At 40.8% G+C, this 26,580-nt stretch overlaps 1 protein-coding gene across 1 annotated transcript in view; it reads left to right on the top strand.

Annotated features, from left to right (window-relative positions):
- ITGA8 (integrin subunit alpha 8) overlaps positions 1-26,580 on the top strand; it is a 170,758-nt gene that overhangs the window by 53,639 nt on the left and 90,539 nt on the right. The window contains exons 14-15 of the mRNA XM_024208854.3: positions 17,427-17,472; positions 20,075-20,182. Of these exons, the coding sequence (XP_024064622.1) occupies positions 17,427-17,472; positions 20,075-20,182 (154 nt within the window). The remainder of the gene's footprint in view (positions 1-17,426; positions 17,473-20,074; positions 20,183-26,580) is intronic.

Genomic DNA, 26,580 nt, shown 5'->3' with positions numbered 1-26,580 from the left:
ATTTTTCCATAAGAGAGGGAATTTCATACCTTCATTCTCTGGAAAATGCATCTAAACTGTTCCTTGTGGAAGGCAGAGGTCACAATAAAGAATAGACACATTTTTTTGTGTAGTTCTAGCAATGCTTTCCTGAGAACGTAAAGTCAGACAAAACAAATACTCCTTTTCCTGTCAAGAGACATCATCAGAAATGCAAGGGCTTAAACAGTTACATTAACATAAAACATGTGAAGTTTACAGCAAAAAGCTTAACCCTTATTCCCCACTCAACATTTGAATGCACTCATTCCTACTGAGCTTATAGGTCTGCTCCATGCTGACATTCTTCCTTAATTAAAACCATGTCATGTTATAAGGGTAGAGACTGACTTGGTTGTGTTTGTTGCTAGTTGTTTTTCTTAAAGCTTTGCTTTCCAAATAGCGGCTGAACTACATATATAGGTTCCTAATTGCTTTTGACCTCATTACAAAAAGCAGAGAGAATACAAAAAGATTCCATTCTTTGAGTCACAGATTTGATTTAGGTCTTTCCATGACCTTATTCGCACTTTGTTATACAGATTCTTCCTTTTTAATTTTGTTTTGAATTTTTATTAACAATGAATAGTTTTCAGACATCCAATGGTATTTATCAAGATTACGCCACTACTGCATGCTTTTTTTTTAGTGGAGTCCTTCCAGCTTGGAGCAGCATTCCAGGACCATATGCTGCCTAAATGTACAATATCCTTTTAATCTGATGCCATTCACTCCTTCTTCTAGGATCAGTACATACAAGACCATACTATTTCTCTGAGTCAAGATTGAGAAATCTCTGAACGTTTGCAATGTACCCAGTGTCATGGAATGTATAGCCTTGATGTTGTATACTGTTGACCTACTGCACTAATACTTGCTAATGCTTTAGGTTTCACTGACTCTTTATAAAGTTATTTTTCTTAGCTTGTCTTCCTTAACTTATATTATTATAGCTAGCAAAGTTAGTGACCTGAAAGTTTGTGTTATTAGCTGCATGATTTTGATAATTAAAGGTGACTTGCAAAGAAAAAAAAAGAGGGTTTGTGAGACCTTTTTGGCTTATTTATTCTAGGTAAAGAAGGCCTGAAAGATATGAGATTTTTGTTTGTTTTTAAAAGGGGGATTTTTTTATGCTAGAAATTCAGGTCTTGTGTGCGCTAGAAAATGCTGCTTGAAAAGCTGGATAATGATAACGTTAAAAGACTCAAGGGAGAGAAAGCTGAGCAATTGAGGGGAAGGGCTTTGTAGTCCTGTGTCAATTTTTGTTTTGAATTTTTGTGTTTTGGGGTTCTTAACTCTTATTCAGTTTCAATAACTAATCGGCTTTTGGGGCATTATTAAAGTTTCAGCACCATGAACATGCTCTGAAACAGCTAAGATGCCCTCCAGTAAAACCAGGGAAAACAAGATTTTACATTCCTGGCATTTCTAAGTGGGGGGGGGGACACTTTCAGATCTTCTCCTTTAAATAATATAAGGAAGGAGGGTATAGACCCAATTAAAAATAAATATCCTTCACAGGGCATCTTTAAAGCTGAATGGGGGAAGTTTGGGTACCACACTTGGATCTTCAGTTCATTTGAGACTTTTCTTTAGCTTTTCCCTGACTTTCACTTTTGGGTTTTGCGCTCCTACCTGAAGAATTCTATTGTAGGATGTGTTTAGCATGTGATAATTTGGTTTTTGTTTTGTTACATGGGTGAGTTGTTTGAGAAAAAGACTTACTAGTAACTGTGTTTACCATAGGAAACCTCTCCCTCAATCCTACAGTTACCTAGACTGACAGTGTTGCAAAATCCACCTCCCAGAAAATTACAGGGCAAAAAGAACTGTCAATCAAAGAAGCAGTTCATCCACTCCTAAATCCAGAAAGACCGAAACTGTTAAATAATATTACAACGTTACCCTGAAAATGTCAAGTTGGACAGGGGAAGTATTTGTTGCCATAAGCTGCAAGAGACTAGTCAATCTAATTTATAGAGACTGATATGTGGAACAACCATGCGTGTGCCTATATAATTGTCACTGGCCAATAGGTCAGCCTTCTTAGCTCATGAGGTAGGTACAGCCCTGGTAGAATAGATCTTTATTCATGTGTGCAGAATGTCAGAGGTAACCTTGTATTTTATAATTAAAGCACTCAATAGGGAGGCATGAGGCTTTCAGATCTTTCTATCCTGGAACTAGACACATAGAATGATGCTTCCAAATTTCACCTATTTACCTCTGTATTGAGCCTAATAACTTGTTTGACTAGAGCATAATTTGTGTTTGGCTAAAGCACATGTTCCAGAAAGGCTTCTGCCAATTAGTGGTGAATAATTGTGGATAAATCCCCTGCACTGCTTTGAAAATCTCAACCGTAATGCTTGAAAGTTCCCTATTTAATATCAAAAGGGTTGAATCTTCTTTGCAGAGAGCAAAGATTAGAAGTACTCTTAAAAACACCTTTATTGGTACAAATACAATGTGTAGATATTAAAGATGCACTTTTCCTAACAAAACAGAAGACTACTGAACAGCAACTAATCCAATTTGTCTATTTTCCTCCAACGCTGTCAGCACAACAGATAGGATGACTTTCCCTGCTCGTTAGCAATCTGCTCAACATAATGGCCATCTGTCTTCAGCCAGCCTGATATAGGCGCTGTCACTGTTAAAGTTAACAGAGCACCATTTTCAACTTTGTTAAAATACCGGAACGTGTCTAACCTTTCAACAAGGTTTTTATTATTAAACACGGCCCTTGGACCCCACATCCAAGGAAGCGATGCTATCAAAATAATGCTGCTTGTGCAGAGAAATATGGAATAATCTCATAACTACTATCATTTCACAGCAGTTTGGCTTTTTATCTTAGAATAACTTCAGGTGACATGAGCCTAGAATTACTCCTTTAACAAAAGGGACACTTGGTCATGCAAGGCTAGATTGTGCCTTGTAGGCACAGCCCTGGTGAGGAACTGTACTTCAAGGGAAGCACTGTTGATATCCCATGGCAGAACACCTCGTAGAGCTCTCTGGTGCAGAGGGGAGTGTTCAAACTGTTACATCTCTTTACAGGTGCAGCATCCCACCCAAGTAACACAGGGCAGAGCCATCTACTGCCCATTGCTTCCAGCCCCAACAGAATAACTAGGAAGCAGTCCCTGTGCTCTACTGATGAGAGGACAGCAATTTTAGCCAGCCCTTGCATGGTCAGTGCAGAATTGGGGAGAGCTCTTTGCTGCACATCCGCACAAGAATTAGGCAGAACCTAAATCTTAGTTTGTAAGGCTGGCAAGAGAAAGCAAAACAGAGGGAAAGAATGATTCAAGTAGATTGAAATAGATCCACGTCCTTCAGAGAGATTCTATTTGTTCTTAATGCACCTCTACCCTGATATAACGCGACCCGATATAACACGAATTCGGATATAACGCGGTAAAGCAGCGCTCCGGGAGATCAAAGCAAGTTCAATATAACACGGTTTCACCTATAACGCGGTAAGATTTTTTGGCTCCCAAGGACAGCGTTATATCAGGGTAGAGGTGTAGTACAAAGGAAGTCAGTTTCATTAGCTGCATTTTATAGATGGGGAAACTGAGGCAGAGGGGAAAGTGACTTGCCCAAGGTCACTCAGCAGGCCAGTGACAGAGCCAGGAATAGAATCCAGGTCTCCTGAGTCCCAGTCCTGTGCTCTATCTACTAAGTAACACAGCCTCTTCTCTGTGGCTGGATTCAGAAGTGAAACCAGAACACTTCAGAGGAAGCAAATAAGCACGAATTCTATTGCATGCTCCCATGAACTTGGCAGTTTATCATTTGTAGAACTGAATTCCCCTTTCTTTCATGCCTGAGCACACCAGACGCTATTCACACCTATGCCAGGACCTTCAGCTGAAATGTTGTGAAAGAGGGAGATTGTTTAACTGTCAAAAGAGACGGGTCATGGTGCGAGCTATTTCTGCTTCTCCATATGATTATTCAGGGAGAGACTCTCCCATTCTGCCAGATGAGAAATCAGAGAGTCTTGGGCCTTGTTTGACTGAGCAATTTGATGTCTGAGGCGGGATCCAGTATTGGAAGAAAACAGACTGGTGAAGACCTTTCAGTGCCCTCCAGTAGACCAACTGTTCTCCACTCTTTTTTTCTTCTTCCATTCTCCAAGTCTTCATGCTGTGTCTTCATGGAACTGGGGTCTGGATCCTGATAAGCAAGTGGAAGGAAGGTGCCCTTTATGAGTAATTCATTCCATAGCTGCCAGTAACCAGTGCTGATAACTAATAACTTCATACTGTCTCTGTCTCTCAAACTTATTTATCATCTTTACGTCTTGTGTTCTTATATCTTCTGGATGGCCAAGCTGGAAAGCAAAAAAGAGAAAGAATAGACTTGGCACTAGAGGCCTGACCTCCATGTTTCCAGATAAAAAAAGCAGAATGGGGAGAAATTAGATGGGCTGCTGCTTTTATAGTCGTCTCTCTTGCCCATTCTTTTCAACTACTTGTTTTCTGGTAGGTGAAGTTATAGAGACAGATTCTAACCTCATTTACACTGGTATATATCAGGAGTAGTAGCTCCATTGACTTCCATTCAATACAGTTATATTGGACTTAACCAAGTCTAGCTCAGGAAAGAGGGTAGGGGATGTGTGGTGGACAAGACTAGAAGATGTGAAAAAGTCTATTTAAAAAAAAAAAAAGGTTATGTGCAAATATGACTAAATTACTTTGGAATAAAGTCCTAAAGGAATTGTGGGTGAGATTTTTCTGCTATGCTCCTAAGAGGTGCAGCACACAACTCACTGATAGGGGAGGGGGAGCTACATAGCTTTAAGCCATATTTGCATGCGGTCAGTCCTGGGGCTGGAGCGACCCCCTGGGGTAATTTAAGTAGTCCTGGGGGTCCAGCACTGCCAACAATCTCTGCTGTGTTCTGTGCAATGGCCCTGCCCCAACATACTCTTCCTGGTCCCCGCCCCACACGTGGTACACCCCCTACACAGGGGTTTGTGAGACAATCCTTGGGAGGCAGCTCTACATATGTTTCCCACAGTACCTGCTTCAAGGGAATCCTCCCTTGACTAGGGATGGGCCTTCAGGGGCCTGTGAATGTGAGTGGCCTCCTCCCAGGCTCCCCCTCGTGGCCTCAAAGCAGCACTGCAAGTGACTCCTCTCCCTAGTTTCCCTTTTGGGGCTCCTCAAATAAATTCCACCCAGGCTTTTCGTCCAATAATGCCCCTTCTTCCAGGGCCTAAAATATTGGCATAATATAAACTCTAAATAAAACTCACTCCAAGTCCCAAATTAAAGTCCACACAAACAAAAGTTTCTCTTCCTATTCCCAGGCCTTCCTGCCTGGGGTCTTTGCTGCTTTGGTAGGCCACTCCTAGGCCCACCTGGCTGCAGTATTTTCATTCTTAACCCACGGAGTCTGCTCTTCCTGGCCCTCAGTGCTCAAACTCTTAACCTATAGTCAAGGGTCTCCTGCTCACAGGAGCTCTTCTGCAGTCTCTGCCACAGCTTCCTCTGGTTGCTCTCCCTAAGGATCCTCCCTTCCTGTAGCTTCCTACTTCTCTTCTAGGGGAATCACCTGATCTCTGCTCAGGTGTGCCTGTTTCCTAACTAGGTTTTTAGTCCTTAATGGGGCAAGCCATCCTGTTACCCTTTACTCCACTCCAACCCTTTTATGTGCTGTAAAGGGGCTGGAGCAACGGAGCAGGGGTGGGAATCCCACCTTAGATCTGCTTTCTGAACTCTGGTTTATTTCATTTCTTTTTCTTAAACAGAGTAATTCAGTTTTGACAGATGCAAGAGAAATCCATAAATGTGTTTAATGGAAAATAAATTTGTTTTCTTTTGCTTCTGGTCAACTGTTCAAAGTTGATCCCTGTTGAGTGCTCAGGATCAGTGATTATCTAGGTAGTGGTGTTGTACATCCAGCTGGTTCATCTACAAGGCTAGCTCTGCACTACAGACTGCTTTTGGTGGTGTGTAGTGTACATGTAGCTACATGTTGCAGTGAAAAGCAGGCTGTGTCCACACGGTGGTGCGTAGCTACAGGTGGCAGTGAAAGGTTCTGGTGGGGGGAGATAGTGGGGAAAAGTTTCAGCAACTCCCTGCTGCCAGAGCCTTTCACTGGGTGAGAAAGACTCTGGCAGGGGGGAGGCAGCTGGAAATGGCTCAGCCTTTCCCAGCTGCCTCCTCCCTTTCAGAAGTTTTTCCCCTGCAGAAGGGAAAGGCTCCAGCAACTGGGAGCTACCAGAATCTTTCCTCACTCTCTGCCCACCCCCTACCAGCCCTCCAGTCCCCACTGCCAGACTCTTTCCCTGAAGCAGGGAAGGGCTTGAGCAGCAGAGAGCTGGCAGCTTTACCTCCCTGCCTCCCTGCTGCTGGAGTCTTTCCTTGCAGTGGGAGATGCCTGCAGCAGCTGGTAGCACTTCCTCACTGCCCCTCTTGTGCCGGAGCCTTTCCCTGCGGTGGGGAAGGTCTCCAGCAGAAGGGAGCTGGCGAAACCTTTCCCCGCAACCTCCCAGCTGCTGGAGCCTTCCCCTGCTGAGAGAGTCTTTCCCTGCAGTGGGGAAAGGATCCAGCAGCAGGGAGGCAATGGGACACTACACTGCTAAAAATTGTTGTGTTGACCGGGAGGCACAGCTTCAGTGAGTAAGAGCAGGTAGGGTATGTACTTACATAAATACCCGAACCCTTCGGGTATGTCTGAACTCTGATCTCCTAAGCTGTGCCTCTCTGCCTACACTGCTATTTATACCCCTGCTAGAGGGACCATGCAGGTACGTACACTACATGCCGCTGAAAGTGGTGTGTAGTGTAGACGTAGCCTTGTAGAACTCATGCATTTTCAAACTGTATGGTTTCTGTCGTTACACCATGGCATATGTTGAGTCACTTGCTGGCTATTATAGCTGAGCAAATAGTTTATCACGAATAACTTATTCAGCCTGTTTTCTGCCAGTGGCATTTCCTCAAGCAGATTGTGGCGTCTTCAAATTTATTTGTCATCCAGAACTATTTAAACAATTTTTTAACAAAGTAGATTGATGCAGAGCATCTGTGTGTGTTTATTGCTTGGATAAATTACACTATTTGAACATGTGTATAAGTAATCCTCATTCATCTAGGTTGTCCTTTTGAAGTCAGGGGCCTTTTCTACTCAAATTTACCCCAGTTTTATACTGGTATAGTTCTATTGGGCCTGATTATTCCTTCTAGCTAAGCTCTGGTTGGGTCAGCTTTCCTTATTCTGGGTGCAGTTATTACATTAAAGATTGATTTATATATAGTATAAACGATGTCTCTAGAAACATTTAACGAAATGTTATCACAAGGCTGTGATAATCAGGCAAAATTCTCTCTAAAATTCAATAATCCAGTCTAATCTTATTAAAGATTGAGTCTTTAACAGTGCCATCTGCTAAATGCATTAACTTGAACAGCAGGAAGAAAAAGCCTCTAGTTTCTTTCTTAAAAGCTGGGATTTTTCATGACATAAAATTTGTTGAACATAACAGGCAGTGTGCCAATAACATCACAGCATTGTAGTCTAGTGATGATTATATTCTGAAGTTCAGTCAGGAGAGTTACAGAAGACAAAAAATGAAACTCTGCATCAGCTTTGATGATAGTTGTACAGTGTGTGAGTGAGAACGGGGGAAAGGGATTCTGCAACCAAATGGAGCAAACTAAAGTGCCTATAGCAGATATTTGGCTTGTATCATATTGTTGATTGATTTAATCACTTGAAAATGCAACAATTTCCTGAACATCTCATTTTATAGCAGATCAAATGGTGGTATATATTTATATTTACAGATACACTGTTTTCCAAAATGCTCTGGGAGATTTAATGAACATCACAATATCATGCGTTCAGTGGTGCTCAGGGGAAATATATTTATCCCAGTCAATAACAGGACTCATTTAAGTGGTAAACATTAAAAATACTCAAGAAGTGGATAGTTATAGGGTGGAATGAACAGAAACAGTGCCTCAGGAAGTCAGAGAAGGGGGTTAATTCAGACCTCAGGGGAGAGTGGAAGTAGACCAGCCAGATGCGGTTGCTGATATTATTAAGGGGGTTGCTGTCAGAAGAGCTGAGGGGAGAAAGGAAGTTCCCCCTGAAAGAACCATTCAGGACCTTGTAAGTGACTGGGTCAGAAGAAAGTGCTATTTTTGCAGACAAAGGTTATTTCTGGCTATAGGCTGAGTTTTTCACGGGTGTTGCCTGGAACAGATCATCCTCTGACCTTTCTTGTGGTCATTGCTGTAGTAGTAAGCCTTTTAAGGGACCTTTTACTTTGGACTTTTGAGACTGAAGAGAACTGGCTGATAGAAATTTAGGTCAAGGAACCCTAAAAGAGGGAAATAAATCTACCTTACAAACCTCAGGCTCCATGGGATTTCTTAAAGGAATGGGATCAATTGAGTGAAACAATAAAGACAAATATCCACAAGGAGGCATAATGATATACAATTTTATATACTATATACTTCAGATATACAATTTTTTCTCCATTTTAATAACATTTTCTATTTATATCGAACCTTTACTCTCACGGGGTCCTAAAGACTTCCCAGTTACTATGCATATTGTGTCATTAAAAGGAAGCTTCTTTTACTAATAGAATACACAGATTTATTTCTTAAACTGTTGATAAAATACACCTCTACCCCGATATAACGCAACCCGATATAACATGAATTCAGATATAACGCGGTAAAGCAGCGCTCCGGGGGGGGGGACGGGACGGGACGACGACTGTGCACTCCAGCGGATCAAAGCAAGTTCGATAGAACGCGGTTTCACCTATAACGCAGTAAGATTTTTTGGCTCCCGAGGACAGCGTTATATTGAGGTAGAGGTGTACTCCTAAAGGGTTAGGAACTGGTAGAGCCTAAGGGTACGTCTTCACTTACATCCGGGTCCGGATGTAAGCAATCGGTTTTCTGAGTTCGATTTATCGCGTCTGGTTAAGACGCGATAAATCGATCCCGGAAGTGCCCCGGATCGATCCCGGAAGTGCTCGCCGTCGACGCTGGTACTCCAGCTCGGCGAGCGGAGTACGCAGCATCGACGGGGGAGCCTTCCTGCCGCGTCTGGACCGCGGTAACCGGACTAAGGTACTTCGAATTCAGCTACGTTATTAACGTAGCTGAATTTGCGTACCTTAGTCCGAAGTGGGGGGGTTAGTGTAGACCAGGCCTAAAAGTAAACATTCTTATTCTCTGTATCCTGATATGCAGTACCATGATGAGAGAAGGCTTAACCTTTGATTAGCTCACTCCTGGGTGTCTCATGAGCAGAATGTAGGCCATTTCTGTACAATTTTTCAGAACTGCAGATTGTATTGCTAATTTTTGGCTACTAATCCGGGCCCCAAGGCAACAGATGAGACTCCAGGCCATAACTTAGGGTTTCTGGATAGACTCAAGGAAAAGGGGATTCTCTAAGCATATCGCTTGGTGGTGTGTGGAAAAGTCCCTTTTCAAAGTTGCTTTGGGCTGGATCTTGCACTGGGTGGAAGGAGATATTACTAGAGGGTGGCTGCCTGCTTAGCTTGATCCAATCTAAACATCACTCAGTGAGGCTGGAGATGGAGATGAGCAGCCCTGGTTGTCTGCTTTTTCCAGAACTTTACTGCTATGCTTATTTCCATAGCATGGATGACGGCTCACTCCGCTGATATTTCTATACTGGAGCTGGCTTTCCAGCTCCAGGAGACATACCTAGCTCTGATTGTCACAGAGTATGCCTGCCCTGTACTCATTTCCCTCTCTTTCTGGGCCCCTTAAGGACTCCTCCAGTCCAAAGGGTGTAAGACAACGTTCCCCTGCTGGGTTCTACTTTATTAAATTAAAATAAACTTGAAATAAAGTCTCTCAGGCTCACAGAATTGCATAGCCCTTCTCCTTGGGCGGGGGGGGGGGGTGATTCGCAGTTCTGGCCTTTCTGGCCTGTAGTCTCTCCCTTTGGCTCAGGGTTGCACAGCCTTCCTCCTTGGGGCCTGTAGTCTTGGGGAGCTTCCTTCTCTGTGAGCACCTCCCTGGACCTGAGCCCTGATGGCCTTTTATCAGGCTGAGGTGCTCATTATTCGATTAACTACCTGCTTAGATAGGCTCATTCCCCTTAAATTAGCTTGTCACTTGTAAGGGGGCCCACACTCTCCTTAAAGGGGCCAGCAACCCTGTGATGCCACTAAAACTAGAAGTGTAGCCATGGTGGCACCAGCAGTGGGACAGGTTAGCTGTCCCAAGTACAATCCCATCTGAGATCCTAGGTGAGCCCTTGGGATAGCTTGCCTCTCCCGTTGCAGCTCCATGTCTATTTTTAGCATGCTAGCTCAGTTGGAAATTACACCTTCCAGCTCCAGTGTAGACATAGCCAACATCACTGCACAAGCCATGCCAAATTTCCATCCCTCAGCATACATCCGATCAGATCTGGCACATCGATGGGGAAAGGGATGCTGGTGGAGGTGTCAGCTCACCTTCCTGAGCCTAATATGCCTTTCTCTGCCATGTGTGGTTGCTACTTGTGTATCTGTCGATCATCGTGTCCTGTAGCTCAGCAGACGGACTTTCCCTTCTCTTTACCATGTAAGGTCTTGCAGAATTAAGCCCTTTATTTGGAGCAAAATGAAAATCAGTCATGGAAATAACTAGGGTAGTTTAATTTCCGCAGTACCCGTTGAATTATTCATCTGCACCTTTACCTAATTTCATGTACGGAGAGCTTGTCTCAGGACTAAGCTCTGTGAATCCCTCCAGTTTGGGTTTCATTCATCTAAACTGAAGAGTTCTGTTGTATTAATTTAGATGCAATATATAGACCCCAGGAGTCAAAGGTCACTGGGTCATAACCCAGTCACAGTTTTAAACATTAAACAGTTTTAAACAAGGTTTGGGATTTTGCTATACAGAGACCTCAGAGTGCTTAGTACCATGGCAAACACATCATTAAAAGTCCTTTTAACTTTTTATTGAAGATACAGAAAAGAAGGAAAAACAATTAAAGCATTTGAAATGTAAAGTATTAAATAGGGCTTTCATTTTAACAACATCCCTTGTTCCCTTTCCCTTTAGCTGGAGAGAGTTTCTGAAAGGAAAAAAAAACCTTGTTTGACAACCTTTTAGATGCCATCAAAGATGGTAATAGCTATCCTTTTGTGGACAAGAGCAGAAGTTAGTTGAGATGGCCTGGAACTGTCATTGTAGCTGTTGTTAAAGTCTGATCCTGTTACTTAGAAGACAAAACACACACAAAAAGGGAAAGAAAGGTAGAAAATGGAGCTTCTGTCTCTGGTGTTGACTTTCACTTGCAACCTCACTGCTGGCGAAACACATGGTCTTACCAGCCACTCTGAGACCTGGCAAACTTGTACCAGCATCGGGCTGGTTAGGGCATTGCTTTTCGTTGCCTCTTTCTGGTCAAAGGCTCACAACAGGGTTGCAAAATATGCAGTCTTGGCCAGCTAAGACAGTCTCTTATTAAACAGAAGGCAAAAGGAGAGAGACAGGAAAGAAAATTAGAAAGCTGGGAAAAGAAAAGGACACACATGGCAGAGGAGGGGGGTGATGAAGTCCCACATCCCAGGTGGTGGCTGTGATTTATCTTAAGCCATTGGAGGTGTCAGTGCCATCTGGGTCCCTCTCTCTGGCCCGGTCTGGTCAGGACATGTCTCAGGATTAGGACAAAGGTGGTCTGGGATCCCAAGAGATGATGGGGGTTGCAGCTATGATGATAAAGCTCACTGCAGACAGCTGCTGCTTCTGCTAATTTTTCTCAAAAGTCTTTTCTTTCTAAGAACCTAGAAAGGGCGTGTTGGGTGGAATAGGCCATCCTCTCATTATTTTGTCCACCAATAGACCTAACTTCCATCCTCTGCTTCTCTTGTTTACCAGTCATAAACTTAACATAGTCCGTGAGTGATATCAGTAAAACCCTTTCTGCTTAAATTAGTTCAGTCTTTCTGTCTCCTCCTTACATCGTAAACTATTTTATACAACAGGTCATCGTGACAATTCATGAATTTACACTCACTTTCTACAGCTGAGCTTACAATTAGGGTAAATTTTGAGGCCCAATTATCACAACAGTTCTCAGTGGAAACGCCCCTTGAAATTCCTTTAGGGTCACTTGGAGCTTGTTTCCTGAGTTATCGCACAATGGGGTTTTAGGGCATTTCAGTCCTATGGATCACTCAGCCTGGCAGGGCCATTTTCTGCCAAGGGAGACGGCAGCCGGGACATTTTGGGTCCCAAAGGAGGGGGAAATGGTAAGTTTTGAACTGACAATTTGCTGAATTCCCTTCTTAATCTGACTATTTTGGGTATTCAGCAAATATTGATAAAGTTGGGGAGGATTTTAATGTAACCTTGCGGGTTACATTTAGATATCTTGGGAGAATACTCCCCTCCTCATAAACCACCTGCTCTGTATCTATGGGAGGGAGAACCCATGTTGCATTTGTAAATAGATGTATGTTTCTCAGGTGGGGCCCAATATTGAGCGTCCTTTGCTCCCAACGGGCATGCTTCTGCTCCAACTTATTTAAATGGGAGCAGTCCATGGGGAACTGAGGCCATTCAGTACTTTGTCAGAGGAATGCAGCACCTTACAGGATGGGAACAGATAGATAATTTGTCAATGATCATTTCGTCTCTTCATACATATGTATAACTCCCATTCTCATCCATGGGCATTACTGAGGGGTTTGCAGTGGATTTCAGTTTTGGAATTTGGAATTAAAGTGGAAACATTCTAATAGGTATTTCTTATTAGTGATTCATAGATGATTGTTCTTTTTAAATTAGGGCCATAGTGACCTGCCTTTGTGAAAAAAGAAAACAAACCCTAACTAATGAAATAGGTGCAGTCTTATGTTCCAGCTTGCAAATGTTTTTCTTCAGGCTTCATTTGGAAGAGATCCTGACAGTTAGTTAAGATTACTTTTTTGCTGTGGAAATTCCAATTGCCTTGTCAAACATTTGTTTTTCAGCTAATAACCTTTGCATCAGTGACATTTCATATGTAGCAATAAAAAAACAAGTAATGAAGACAACTTCCATCTATTTTTAGGAGAAGAAAGTTGCCAAACTTCAGATAATTTGGACGTCTTGCACGTATGTTTCACAGAAATGATTAATGGCTTTTCCTTTACACAACACACAATAAACTTACACACTACTGCTCATAAATGACTCTGACATTATGCATGTTCAAAACTATTACTTAGCTAATGAAGGGTTTGGCCTAACTCCCGTCAGTGTCAAAAAGGCTCTTTTAATTTAGTGCTGTAGGAGTTGGATTGGACCCTAAATGACAGTGAAACAGAGTACAATGGAACTAATGCATTATAATAAACTGACCACAGTTGTAGTTGAATTCTGGATGGACCTTTCAATAAATTATTTTGTGTGAATGTACAGTGACATCATCTTTATTATCCTTATTTTAGATTGTATACATCACCATTAACACAATCAGATCTTTTAATGTTTGCTTATTCACTCTAATTCCTCTGTTCCCAATTAATAGTCATGCTCTTTCAAGTGCTTTGGGGCAGGTCATGTTGGGGTAGATTCTCCCCTGCAGCTGAGCTCAGCTTGATGGTAGGGGGTGAGGGGCTGCCCAATGAATGAATTGCAGCTCTCAAATCAGCACAATCCAGAACCATAGATACAGCCCCAAATGGGGGCCCTCTTTGGCTTGCCCCCATGGCATGGCCCCACTCCTTTGCTACACCTCTTGCCCTGGTTGAGTTGGTAGATGCTGGAGCCCTCACACTAGCAGTCTTCTGGGCTTCTGGGGGGGGTCTACCATCACTCATTTTTGGCAAGACTGGGCCTCATCCTTCTCTAGACGACCATTCCCTGTCTTCCAGTGGGCTGTGGGGGAGTGTGGGGTGGTAGGGTAGCCCTACTCACCTGTGCAGAGGATTTGGCATGTGTGATCCTCTTTCAACTTCACCCTAGCAAAGCCATGAAGAGATTGAGGTACCTAGGCCCTCTACACATAGATTCCTATGTTGAGGTTCAGGTGGTGTTGGTGCGGCTCTCCAGAACAGTGGGTCTTAGAGTTAACACTCCATTGTGATGAGTGGAGCAATTCACTCCTCTGAGGCATTATTTCAGGGTATGCCTACACTTAAATTGCTACAGCTGTAGTCCTGCAGCTGTACCATTGAAGCACTTCAGTGTATACACTAACTACACCGAGAGAAGGGGTTCTTCCATTGGCATATGTAATCCACCTCTTTGAGAAGCGGTAGCTAGGTTGACAAAAGAATTCTTCCATTGACCTAGCACTGTCTAAAACAGGGTTAGGTCAGCATAGCTATGTCTCTCAGGTGTGTGGATTTTTCACACCCCTAGAAGACAGCCATGCCAATGTAAGTTTTTGCTGTAGACCTATGGTGCCAAGATGCCCTGATTTTATAGGGACAGTCCCGATATTTGGGGCTTTGTCTTATACAGGCGCCTATTACCCCCCACCCCATGTCCCGATTTTTCTTCTCACCCTTGCTGACTGGTCACCCTATGTAGACCAGTCCTCAGACTCAGCAGATTCAGGCAGATATCTGTCACCACTTCAAGCTTTTCTTTGCAGCCATGAAGGCTTGAGGCAACTTTCTTATATGGAAGCTCAGATTCTGAAATCAGCTGCTCTAACTTAAACCACAGCTTTAAAGCCTGCAAGGATAGATGATAGGTTTAAGGAAGCCCCTATTTTACTTGTCTTTTTTCTATCTGTTTGTGACATAGCATGATGTCTTCTTAAGAAATATCTTATTAAATCCATTTAATTTAGAGTCAGGGAACCCAGCTGGGTGGAAAATCTTAGGAGAGTTTTTGCCACATGGGCTGTTGTCTTGTGATGCCTCACCTCACAACATCTTAACCAAGGAGGTAAACTTATCTTCAGGTTCTATTTGCCCAGGTTTTGAGTCCATTGAGAGTTGTCTGAGAGAGCCATTATCACAAAGGGGGCTCCTAAGTGCCCCAAGGGGAGAAACCGCTCACACATTCTCACTGGGATGCCCCATCCATTGAAGTGTGCTCTCCAGTGAAGCCACTGGAGTTCCAGCAATGTAAATCCAGTTTAAGGAGAATCAGCCCAAGAGTGTCTGGCAGGGATATGTTACTCAACAGAGAATCTGTAGATTGGTTTACACACTGTGTGCACTGGTTTAACTAAATTAATTTAACGAATTTAAATTACAGTAAAATAACTTCCTAGAGTGTAAAAACAACGAGGAGTCCTTGTGGCACCTTAGAGACTAACAAATTTATTTGGGCATAAGCTTTCATGGGCTAGGACCCACTTCATCAGATGCATGGAGTGGAAAATACAGTAGCAGGTATATTTATACATAGTACATGAAAAGATGGGAGTTGCCTTACCAGGTGGGGGGGTCAGTCTAACGAGACAATTCAATTAACAGTAGAATACCAAGGGAGAAAAAATCACTTTTCTAGTGGTAATGAGGGTGGCCCATTTCAAACAGCTGACAAGAAGGTATGAGTAACAGTAGGTAGAAATTAGTATGGTAAAATTAGGTTTGTAATGACTCATCCACTCCCAGTCTTTATTCAGGCCTATTTTGGTGGTGTCCAGTTTGCAAATTAATTCCAGTTCTGCAGTTTCACGTTGGAGTCTGTTTTTGAAGTTTTTTGGTTGAAGAATTGCCACTTTTAAGTCTGTTATTGAGTGACCAGGGAGGTTCAAGTGTTCTCCTACTGGTTTTTGAATGTTGTAATTGCTTATGTCAGATTTGTGTCCATTTATTCTTTTGCGTAGAGACTATCCGGTTTGGCCAATGTACATGGCTGAGGGGCATTGCTGGCAAATGATGGCATATATCACATTGGTAGATGTGCAGGTGAACGAGCCCCTGATGGTGTGGCTGATGTGGTTAGGTCCTATAATGGTGTCCCTTGAATAGATATGCAGACAGAGTTGGCACCGGGGTTTGTTGCAGGGTTTGGTTCCTGGGTTAGTGCTTTTGTTGTGTGGTGTGTAGTTGCTGGTGAGTATTTTCTTCAGGTTGGGGGGCTGTCTGTAAGCGAGGACTGGCCTGTCTCTCACGGTCTGTGAGAGTAAGGGATCGTCCTTCAGGATAGGTTGTAGATCCTTGATGATGCGCTGGAGAGGTTTTAGTTGGGAGCTGTAGGTGACAGCTAGTGGCGTTCTGTTACTTTCTTTGTTGGGCCTATCTTGTAGTAGGTGACTTCTGGGTACCCTTCTGGCTCTGTCAATCTGTTTCTTAACCTCACCAGGTGGGTATTGTAGTTTTAAGAACACTTGATATAGATCCTGTAGGTGTTTGTCTCTGTCTGAGGGATTGGAGCAAATGTGGTTGTATCTTAGAGCTTGGCTGTAGACAATGGATCGTGTGATGTGGTCTGGGTGAAAGCTGGAGGCATGTAGGTAAGTATAGCGGTCAGTAGATTTCCGGTATAGGGTGGTGTTTATGTGACCATTGCTTATTAGCACTGTAGTGTCTAGGAAGTGGATCTCTTGCGTGGACTGGTCCAGGCTCAGGTTGACGGTGGGGTGGAAATTGTTGAAATCCTTGTGGAATTCCTCAAGGGCATCCTTCCCATGGGTCCAGATGATGAAGATGTCATCAATGTAGTGCAAGTAGAGTAGGGGCATTAGGGGATGAGAGCTGAGGAAGCGTTGTTCTAAGTCGGCCATAAAAATGTTGGCGTACTGTGAGGCCATGCGGGTACCCATAGCAGTCCCGCTGACTTGAAGGTATAAATTGTCCCCAAATCTGAAATAGTTGTGGGTGAGGACAAAGTCACAAAGTTCAGCCACCAGGTTCCTAGAGTGTGCCACTACTGGGTCTCTTAAAGGCACAGACCTCCTTTGCAAATTAAACGAATATATGGTTATAATTTAAACTATAAAATTTACTCTCTCCATAGATAGATATAAAAGTATGGTAATACCTAAATTAACAAACATACAATTCAACTAATAAATCAGGATGGGATCAGAGGTCACCAGGAAAAAATGATTTAAACTACATTAATTTAAACTGATATGAGATTGTCCACATAAAAAGTTGCATCTTTTTGCCATTCATTCATGTGACAGACAGGTAATGGTTTGGAGTAAAATATGTGGATTTTTAAAGAAATAGTTGTTTCCCTTTCAAGACAAGATGGAGAGAGGTTGTGACATGGATGACTCTGTGTTATATAGGCTGACAGTGAACTAATATGCTACCATGGCAAAAATGTGAAATGTTTTTCCTCACTACGTTCTCGTAGAATGACCTGGAAAGTATGAGTTAGCTCATTTGTTTTATGTTACTGTATTTTGAATATAAATAAATTAGGCTGCAAAATTGTGCTGGAGGTTAGCTAGTAGTTCTTACAAAATTATTTTGTTTTTTCCAGATTTAATAGTAGGTGCATTTGGAGCTGGGAAAGTAGCTGTTTACAGGTATGTGGTAAATTTTACGGAAGTTTTGTTTTACAGCTCAAGCAGGAGATCCACAAGCAATCTTATTTCACATTTCTGTGTTACTTTGTACTGTATGTAAATAAATGATAGATTATAGTGTATTCTTAGCAGCAAATGCCATAGTGCTATAAGTCCCTCTTCTCACATGCTTATCATTCTCAGAAAAATTCTCCATTTTGGTTGAAAGTGCCTATCTCAGTCTCAGTCCACAAACAAGTGTTTTGATCAAATCCTTCTACCAACTTTAAGTTAGGCAAGGCGAGAAAAATTACACTGTTCCCATTTTAAAATTGTAACAACTCTTTTTTGAATGGAGCTGAGTCCCAAATAATTGAAAATGAAAGCTTTAAATGTTGTAGTTAAATAGTCCTTAATGAGGGAGAATTAAAAAAGCCATGTGACTGAAGAGTTACTTCCTACCATGGCCTAATGGCACCTACTAATAATTTTAGATTTTCATGTAGCCTTGTCCGCTTAGTGACACTAGGGTGTGAACTACCTGACAAGCACAAGGACTGCTACTTTCAGACTGCTGGCAAGACCATTTCTATGAGGGAGAATGTATTGTTTTAATGAAACATATAACAAAATAGCTCCCTCTTTATAAACTTGCCTAAAATTCAAAGTCAGGAGTAAAATCACAGTGGCTAATGAATTACAGATCCCATAATTTTTGTCTCCAATGTTTTTGCTGCCTACTGTAGTTTTCTGCAAATCCATGCTTTTAGTTAAAATAAATTACAGCTCTCAGAAACTTAACAAAATCTGCTGCTGTTCTGTTAATTGAGCTGTAAAGAAAACTGTGCCCATCCAAACACTGAGCCGTCCTGAGCATAAATAGTGCAAACTGCCTGGCTCCTTGTAGCCTTCTGTTTTTCCCAACCCTACACACCTGCAATGACAGGGCATGATCTTACCCTAAGGTTACAAATGTATGGACATGCAAAAGTTAACAAAAACTCATGTTGGTAGCATTAGCTCAGTTTGCACATTACAGCAATATGTACAGTGGACTGATGGTCCATTTCCATGAACCTCATGGAGTCAGTGTATAAAGTATTACCATGCTGATCTGGTATTGTTTTGCAACCACTTTGTAGTGGAATAAATGACCACACAAGATGCAGGGTAATGGAGAATCAGAATTGGTATGTATAGATCTACATTTCATTTTGCAACCCAAAAGGGGATTTGTGCCATTTGGCAAGTTAATATTATGAGCAGCTCATCTTTTTTTCATTTCCTGACTTTTGTGTTTTAATGTGAAATTGGTATTGTTGGACAAACATAGCTATTTGCATTTAATAATACAAACTGAAGCTTGTTTGAGAAATTGTTTTCCCTACTGTATAAAAATGCAACAAATCCTTTCATTTTTGAGGCCCCAACTGATGTTACAATGAAAAATTAACACTACAACACCAATTGTAGATTAAAACTTTAAGGGTACTGATTTATTTTTATCAGACTTCTGTAAGTTAATGTCTAATAAAATCATGCTCTGTGAACATGTAATTTAGAACTTTCTCTGTTTCCAACCCTGTTATAAACTACTCTAAATTACCAGGTAGCTAATTAATCACCAGCCGTTACTCACAGATGCACCCTGTACATTTGTCATCACAGCAGCCATATATATCCATCTTCAGCTGCTTCTTCTGTTAACGTTATTCCTGGCTTCCAAAGTCAAATGGCTCAAGATCTGTCAGTTAGGTTGCAGCCTATGGCTGATTTAAGATATTTCCTAAGAACTTCTATTTTAGCCAAATCACATCCCCTTTTCAGAGAGAATCACACACAATTACAGAGACAGCAAATCTGAAGATATCCTTTTTTTGAATCATGGCAGAAAGATGATAGGGTTGTAAAACAACTACTAAAAGGCTGCTGTCAGCTGTACAAATGTGAAGCCTAGTCCAGGTTTCAGAGCCTTCAGGGCAGAATTTGACCCTGTGTGAGCATTTTGACATAGCTGGAGGGGGGACAGTGCTTGCTTAATGGATCTTATTGTACATATCTGTCCTTTGCACAATTATGCATCTGTGTCTATGTCTACTGTAAATTCAAGTTCCTGTTTGTTGTATCCACCAGGCAAAGTATTAACAAACTTCAACAGAACTTTATTTACAGTGGAAGTCTCTTTTACAAGCTGTAGCTGCACACTCTGTAACTCTCCCAGCCTCCTCAACTCCTCCCCCTTCCTACCTGTTTCCCGTCCTTTCAGACTCCCAACAGCCAGTGCTCCCAGTTCTAATAATCACATGCAGCATCTAAACACCACACTGTTTTAGTGATTTGTCCTGGTAGCTTGTAATTTTTGTTAAGAATTATCAAAATGACCAAATCTGTGGAAAAAGAGAGGTTATGCTTTCTGCCAAACAGAATCTTCATTTCTTCAGGAAAGTGAACAGCAACAACGAAACTCCCATCCACCTGAGGGACCATATTTACAGCTGCCTTTAAGATAATTGTATCATTAAAAGGTTAAATGTTCCATCTGCAGTCATGGACCTCCCTTAATTTGCATAGCGACTTATTCCTGCTGCATGTATTGACCTTTGTTTCTCTCCCCGACATGTAGAGCAAGGCCTGTTGTGACAGTGGATGCTCAGCTCATGCTGCACCCAATGACTGTAAATCCAGACAATAAAACTTGTCAGCTTCCTGGCTCTATGATTATGGTGGCCTGGTAAGTCAGCGATAAGACAAGAAATCTTTCTCTTCTTGCTCCAGACATCTTTCTAGTGTTTGTGCAGGTGTTCAGATGCTGCAGTAATGAGTGCGGTATTAGAACCCAGCCAACATAGAGTAGAATCAAATTATTTTCCTTGCTTCATAAACATTTGAAATGTAGTAGCCAAGAGCCCAATCCTGTGAGGTGCTGAGCACCATCATATCCCATGGCAGTTGAGGATGCTCAGCATCTCATAGGATCATACTCTAAATTCAAATTCAGTGTATGAGAGGGTGGAACATAGACCAGATTGGATGCAAAAGGTCCTATTACAAAAGTGAACTCATTTCCCTGTTTGGTAAGGATGCAGTTGTCCATTGAGGATGTATAAGATATTACATTGATGCTACATCCCTGGTACTCTATTGACTTAATGTGCTGCCATTTTGGTTCACCTCATATTTTGTATGAGGAAGGAGAATGCTCATCCACTTGAGGAAGGGACGGAATGCCTTGTTTTGCACTCCTATAACCAGTTCCATAGGAAGTTGTATCCAGCTCTTCTTGGCCAGTTGAAGTCTTGCTTTCACGCAGTCTTTCAAGGTAGCATAGTGTAGTAAAAGGAAATGAAACAGAAGAAAGAGAGGAAGCTCGCAAAAAAGGCTTATTTATTCAACCCAAACAGTGAATATTTAAAGACTGGCATTATTCCATGTTAGAATTTTAGAAACATTCGCCATCAATGTGGGAGATGTAGTCTTCCTTCATTGTTCACATGTGTCATGTTCTTCATTATACATTATAAGGTGAATAATACCCCAAACACAAAGAAACACAGCACACTTTTGTTATAAACATTGAGCTATAGAATATATATTCTTTTAAAAAAAATAGATTTTTGAAAACGTTCACCATTTATTAATATATGTTTCTTCATTGTCTTAAGAACAGTAAGATAAAGTAACCTCCTACCAGCAGATGGAGACAGACAACTAGAGCTGGTTGGAAATTTTCTGCCAGAACATTCTTCTGTCAGAAATTCCTGATTCGTTGAAAGTAAAAAATTTTGAAGAAATGCTGCCTTTCATAAAAATTCATTTAGAAAGAAAATTTGCTAAAAGACATTTCAAAAAGTGTTGACCTTTTTGGAATGTAACATTTCAATTTGACATTTTGAAATTATATATAATAACAAAATTGGAATAATACATTTCAACTAGCCAAAATTCTTTATTTATGTATTTATTCATTTTTGAATTTCTGTCTGTGAGAAATTTTTTGTTTTCATTCTGTAACAGAAGAAATTTTGAAACTGTGAAACTCCCCCAAAATAAAAATCTGGTTCCTGCACAGCTCTTCAGGAAACATTAAAATATTTCTGTCATGGGTCACATTCCAAATGCAATATATTATTGGGAGAAGAGAATGTACTATGTGGATAAAGTTGTTCCTTTAATACTTATTCTTTGTACTGGAATAATCTGAAAGGTGTTTTTGGTTTATATCTACAAGAGTTTTACACATAATTCAAGTGTCTTAGTAGAAGGATGATTACATTTCTGGCTATTATATTATAATCTACAGTTCCCTAAAGGTTCAGCTCCTACTATACAAAGTAAATTAATTCAGTCTCCCAAAATGATTGAAGAGCAGATGTTGATTTTCCATGCTGTAATTTTTCTCTCTCGTTGATATAACCTTGTATTGTACATATGAAAACAATTAGTAGAGAAACTCCAACAGGCAAATAATTCCTCCATCCCATGGGATAGATTTCTGTATCTCTTAGCCAGCTGTGCAACTTGTGTGAAATGCCTGTTGACTGACATTTCAAAATTAGAAGAATGAAAGGAAACCATCCTACCAGAAAAGTTTCAGGAAGTCTAAGAAGATTTGGATTATTGTATGCTTTCCAGTATTAGGAAAATATTGTTTTAGCCATCATCTAAGATTATAAAACTAAAGCATAGGGCAAAATGCCATAAACACATACAATTTATTTTTTTACTCTCTGCAAAATTCTTTGGGCTTTATCCTGATCTTTTAGACTTATGCATGTACAATTTTACTAGCATGGTATCCGTGTTCCTTAGTTAGAAGGGCATCTACTAAAGCTGAGGAAAACATTCCTAACAAAATTCTCTTCATTCAAAAATTGAGTTAAGAAAATCATCACAAATTTGCCACAACTTTCTGAAATTCAAAACTATTCAGCCAATGTCCCATGGAAGCGTTTCACTGTCTAGATGTTTGTAAAAAAATCAAAAAGCCAGTTCCTGTAATTAAAAAAAACCCCACACTTTTGCATTTTTGAAAGGCTGTTGGAATAGTAGTCCCCAAACTATATAGTACATTGAACACAAGACTGGGAGCCAGGGAGACCTGTGTTCTGTTCTTACCTCTGCCTCTTCTATTGCACTTATCACCATAGGCGCAGGAACTAGGAGTGCGGGGGGTGCTGCAGCACTCCTGGGCTCTGCTACCACCCCACATGTGTGGGGTCCCGGCTGCCGTCCCATGCCTGGGCCTTTGCTCCCGGCCTCAGCTCTGGGGGGGTAGGGTGGACAGGGGAAAGGGGGCTGGCTTTTAGCACCCCCACTATTAAAAATGTTCCAGTGCCATTGCTTATCACAATGATATCTGAGCACCTATTGGCCTGACTGCTGTTTTACACTTTAATCACACTTTACAAATGGTGTTTAGTTTGGCCTCACAACATTTGTATGAAGTAGGCAAATAGTACTATTCCCATTTTAGCGATGAGGGAACTGAAGTTCAGAGAAGTTAACTGACTTGCCTAAGGCTTTACAGCAAAAAGGTATCGAAATCAGGGTTAGAACTCATGGCCTAAATTTGTGACTTTTGATTTGAATATCTCCATTTCTGGGGGACTAATCTGAGGCATTTTGGAGAGTCTAATTTTCGGAAGTGCTGACTGTCCACTCTCTGTAAATCTATCAAACTATGGTAATCCCTCACACAAGCATTTTACCATTTCTAAGCCTCCACTTCCCACTCTGTAAAATGGGGTGATGTTCTTTGCCAAAGAAAAAATTGCAACATTGTAATTAAAATTTATCATCTAATCCACTGTTGAAATGGTTTGTTGAAAATTTTCAGTAAACCAGGTTTTCGGTAAATGAAAAATGTCTATAAAACTTTTAATAAAAAATAAATAAATAATAGTGACAATTTTTGGAGGAAAAAAACAAAGAGTGGGTCAGTTTTGAACCTTGCAAAATGGAAACAACTCTGACATTTTTCAGGGGAGTTGTTTTGGGGGAGAGGGAGTTAATAATCTTTGATCATTTCTAGTGCTAAGTACTTGCTACTCCCATCAGTTCAAATGATATGATCAGTATCCCAGAAAATATGGATTTAGGCATTTGAAAACTTTGGTTGGAGTGACTTGAATACAGATTTCTGTGCATTAGGCATGGGGTAATGATTTTTACCATGGCAACCTGAAAGTATAAACACTGGAGCTTCTAAAGGTAACTTAAAATGACGAATTTGAGGAGTTACATTTTTCACACAGAAATAGCTGACTGTTATGTGTTTGAGTGAATAGTTCACCAAAATAGAGGGGTATCTGCCTCTGCTGCTCAGCTGTAGATGTTTGTGGAGTAGCTGGCAAGGATTCATATGTGAACAGAATAGGAGGTGATAGTATCAAATCTTTAACCACCTTTCCCTTTGTGTTGAATGAATTATCAATAATAGTAAATAAGTAGTATTAGGAACTGACAATCATTTCTGTTTATCGTATTGATATGTCCCCAATCAAATTCTTTATGCATTACATATCTCCACATCGACAAACCAAAATCAAATTTTTCTATTACAAACTTCAGTTCAGGAGAGATGGATGAAAATTGGAATTTCCCTTCCAGGGAAAAGTCTGATATCTTGAGACAAAAAAAAAATGTTCCAGATTGGGGGGAAAAGCCCGCAATTTCAAAAATTTCCATAAAACAAAAATTCGAAAAAAGTTCAAGTCAGGACCACTGAGTCATTTTGTTCTGACTTTTATATGATCTATACCTTCATAATCATGATCTAGTCCATGCATTTTACTTCGGCTAAGATACTAAGAATAGAACAGTTTAGAATGATACTGAAATGCTAGTTAAAGGTTAGGAACATTTTGTAGATTAATCAAAGACCCTATTCTGTTGTCGTAAACACAGCAAATTATAATGCATTTCATATGATAGATCAGTTGCTCAGCTCTTAAGTAAAAGCCAAGACTCATTCTTCCCTTCCATAGAAAACAGAACGAAGAGGGAAACATTTATATGAAAGACTTGAACTTTTGCTGTTCTGCCAGTACACTGCATCTCCCCTCTGAGAGGCAAGACTGGCAAGACAATGGTGTAGGCACAGGTTGAGTCCTCCAACACCCATATTGAGCAGAGGAAATGTAGTTTAATCAATATCAACATGTTTGGTGGGAACTTTATTGTTTTATTTAAATAATTTTGATTCATTTTGTTTTGCCTTTAGAGTCTTACAATATTAAATGTAATATATTACAACAAATGTAATATATTACAATATATTTAAGTGAATATTTAATAGACTATAAAAGTCCACATGAATCTAAATGAAAGTTAAAACATTTTAATACTGTCACAATAGAACAAGAAAGTCAAACTATTTCTTTTGACCTTTTCCCAAGGAAAATTTTGTCACAATTGACATATTCCTACAAAACATGTCTATTTCAATGAAATTCCATCTCTCAGCAGAAAACTATTCTGTCAAAAAAATTTCTACAGTCCAGCCTTTCCACACTGTGGAATGTGTAACCTACATCACACCTTGCTTTTGACAGACCAAGCTTTGAGTCTCCAGGCTCCATAAGGTGGTGATTTGTGACTTTATACATCTCTCCTTGGGGATGGATAACGGCTAGGCATTAATTGAGTCACAAGGCAAAACCAATGTATTTTAAATAATATTTACAGATATTCACAAAGTCAAATATTCAGCTGGCACAAAAGACATGAGTAACTATATATACAAAGATTCACTAGCTTTTGTTTGCGCCTAAATTCAAGGCAGAAAACTTATAATAAGATAATTAGAGAGATGCAACTGCATGTATCATATCTCGCGATCACTTTTTAAATTTCTGTAATATTTAGTTGTGTTAGAATTAAAATACACTGGTGTGGTTTTTTTACATCAGATTGAAGGGTATAGATTTATTTCAAGCAAACTGTTCTGTTGTCTTAAGGTTTGGAGAAAAAACCTTGTTGTCTGTTCAATCATGCGCTTCATTTTATAGCCGCCAGTGTAGCTCTCATGGTGGTAGCCATGATAGACACTATAGGGCAGACAAGACTCTGGTGTTCTTACCTCCATGTCATCCAAGACTGATTATACAGACAAGGCCATACAGCCAAAGGACAAAGATGCCATTTCCCAGTTGTTTCTTATCTACAGCAGTTCTCTTCCTTTAATTGTTCAAAATTGTCCTGCTTGTTGAGTAATCACCATACCAACTTGCGTTTGTAAGAAGTTTGAAAGTTGAACTCGTTCTATTTTTCCACAGAGCTATAAATCAACTTTCCAGATTTCAGAAACCCTTCTGACTCCAGTCTTGCTTAACTGCTCTAACTCTCTTGGCCTTACTTATTATAAAATCTATTATTTTTAGCTTTTCCCACTTCTTACAAGCATAGAGTGCCTTATAGTACAAACAAGCCCATTTAAACATCACAAGATCTCCCTTAAACTTGATGCTACTTTCAAAATAGTTAACTTACCGCCAATCTCATGACGTTTATGACTAAACTGTGTGATCTCTTTAGATATTCCCAGTGTCAAATTTTGTGCAATTTATGATTTCACAGTTGTGTCTGTGCTGTGCACCAGGATGGCACAAGGAACACAAGTTGGATCATCCTGTTTCTAAAGCACAGCTCACTAGCACTTGAGCTAAAGGAGCTCACATTAGCTGTGCTAGCATTTCAAGGGCCTATGATGTGCAGTTCCAATTCCATCCAGAAGTGGGCAGTAGTACAAATGCACAGTACCCAGTCTTCACACTAGCATGCAAAGTAAATACTAATGTAGTTTAAATTAATGATCCAAAATATCACTTGGATTTGACAAGATACTAAAAGACAAATCCCCCGCTGGTGTAAAACCTCATAGCGCCATTGAAATCAATGGAACTGTGAGGATTCCCATCAGCAGAGGATCTGATCCTGAGAGATGAGTTTTTCATTCTCTTGATTTTTACACTGTATAATTAAATATAGTAAATTCCACTTAGAGTTTGTATTGCCAAGCTCTGCTGTGTCACCCATACCCTGTATACATACTGCTAAGTGCCCCTTTCAGAAGGGTAGAGCGCCATTTTCATGTACAGCCATAGTCATGTCTCTGCTCACATAGTGTGA

The sequence above is a fragment of the Terrapene carolina genome, unplaced genomic scaffold (assembly GCF_002925995.2).
Source record: "Terrapene carolina triunguis isolate 2854851 unplaced genomic scaffold, T_m_triunguis-2.0 Scaffold84, whole genome shotgun sequence".
NCBI lineage: Eukaryota > Metazoa > Chordata > Testudines > Emydidae > Terrapene > Terrapene triunguis.
This window is presented reverse-complemented; position numbering and strand designations above follow the sequence as displayed.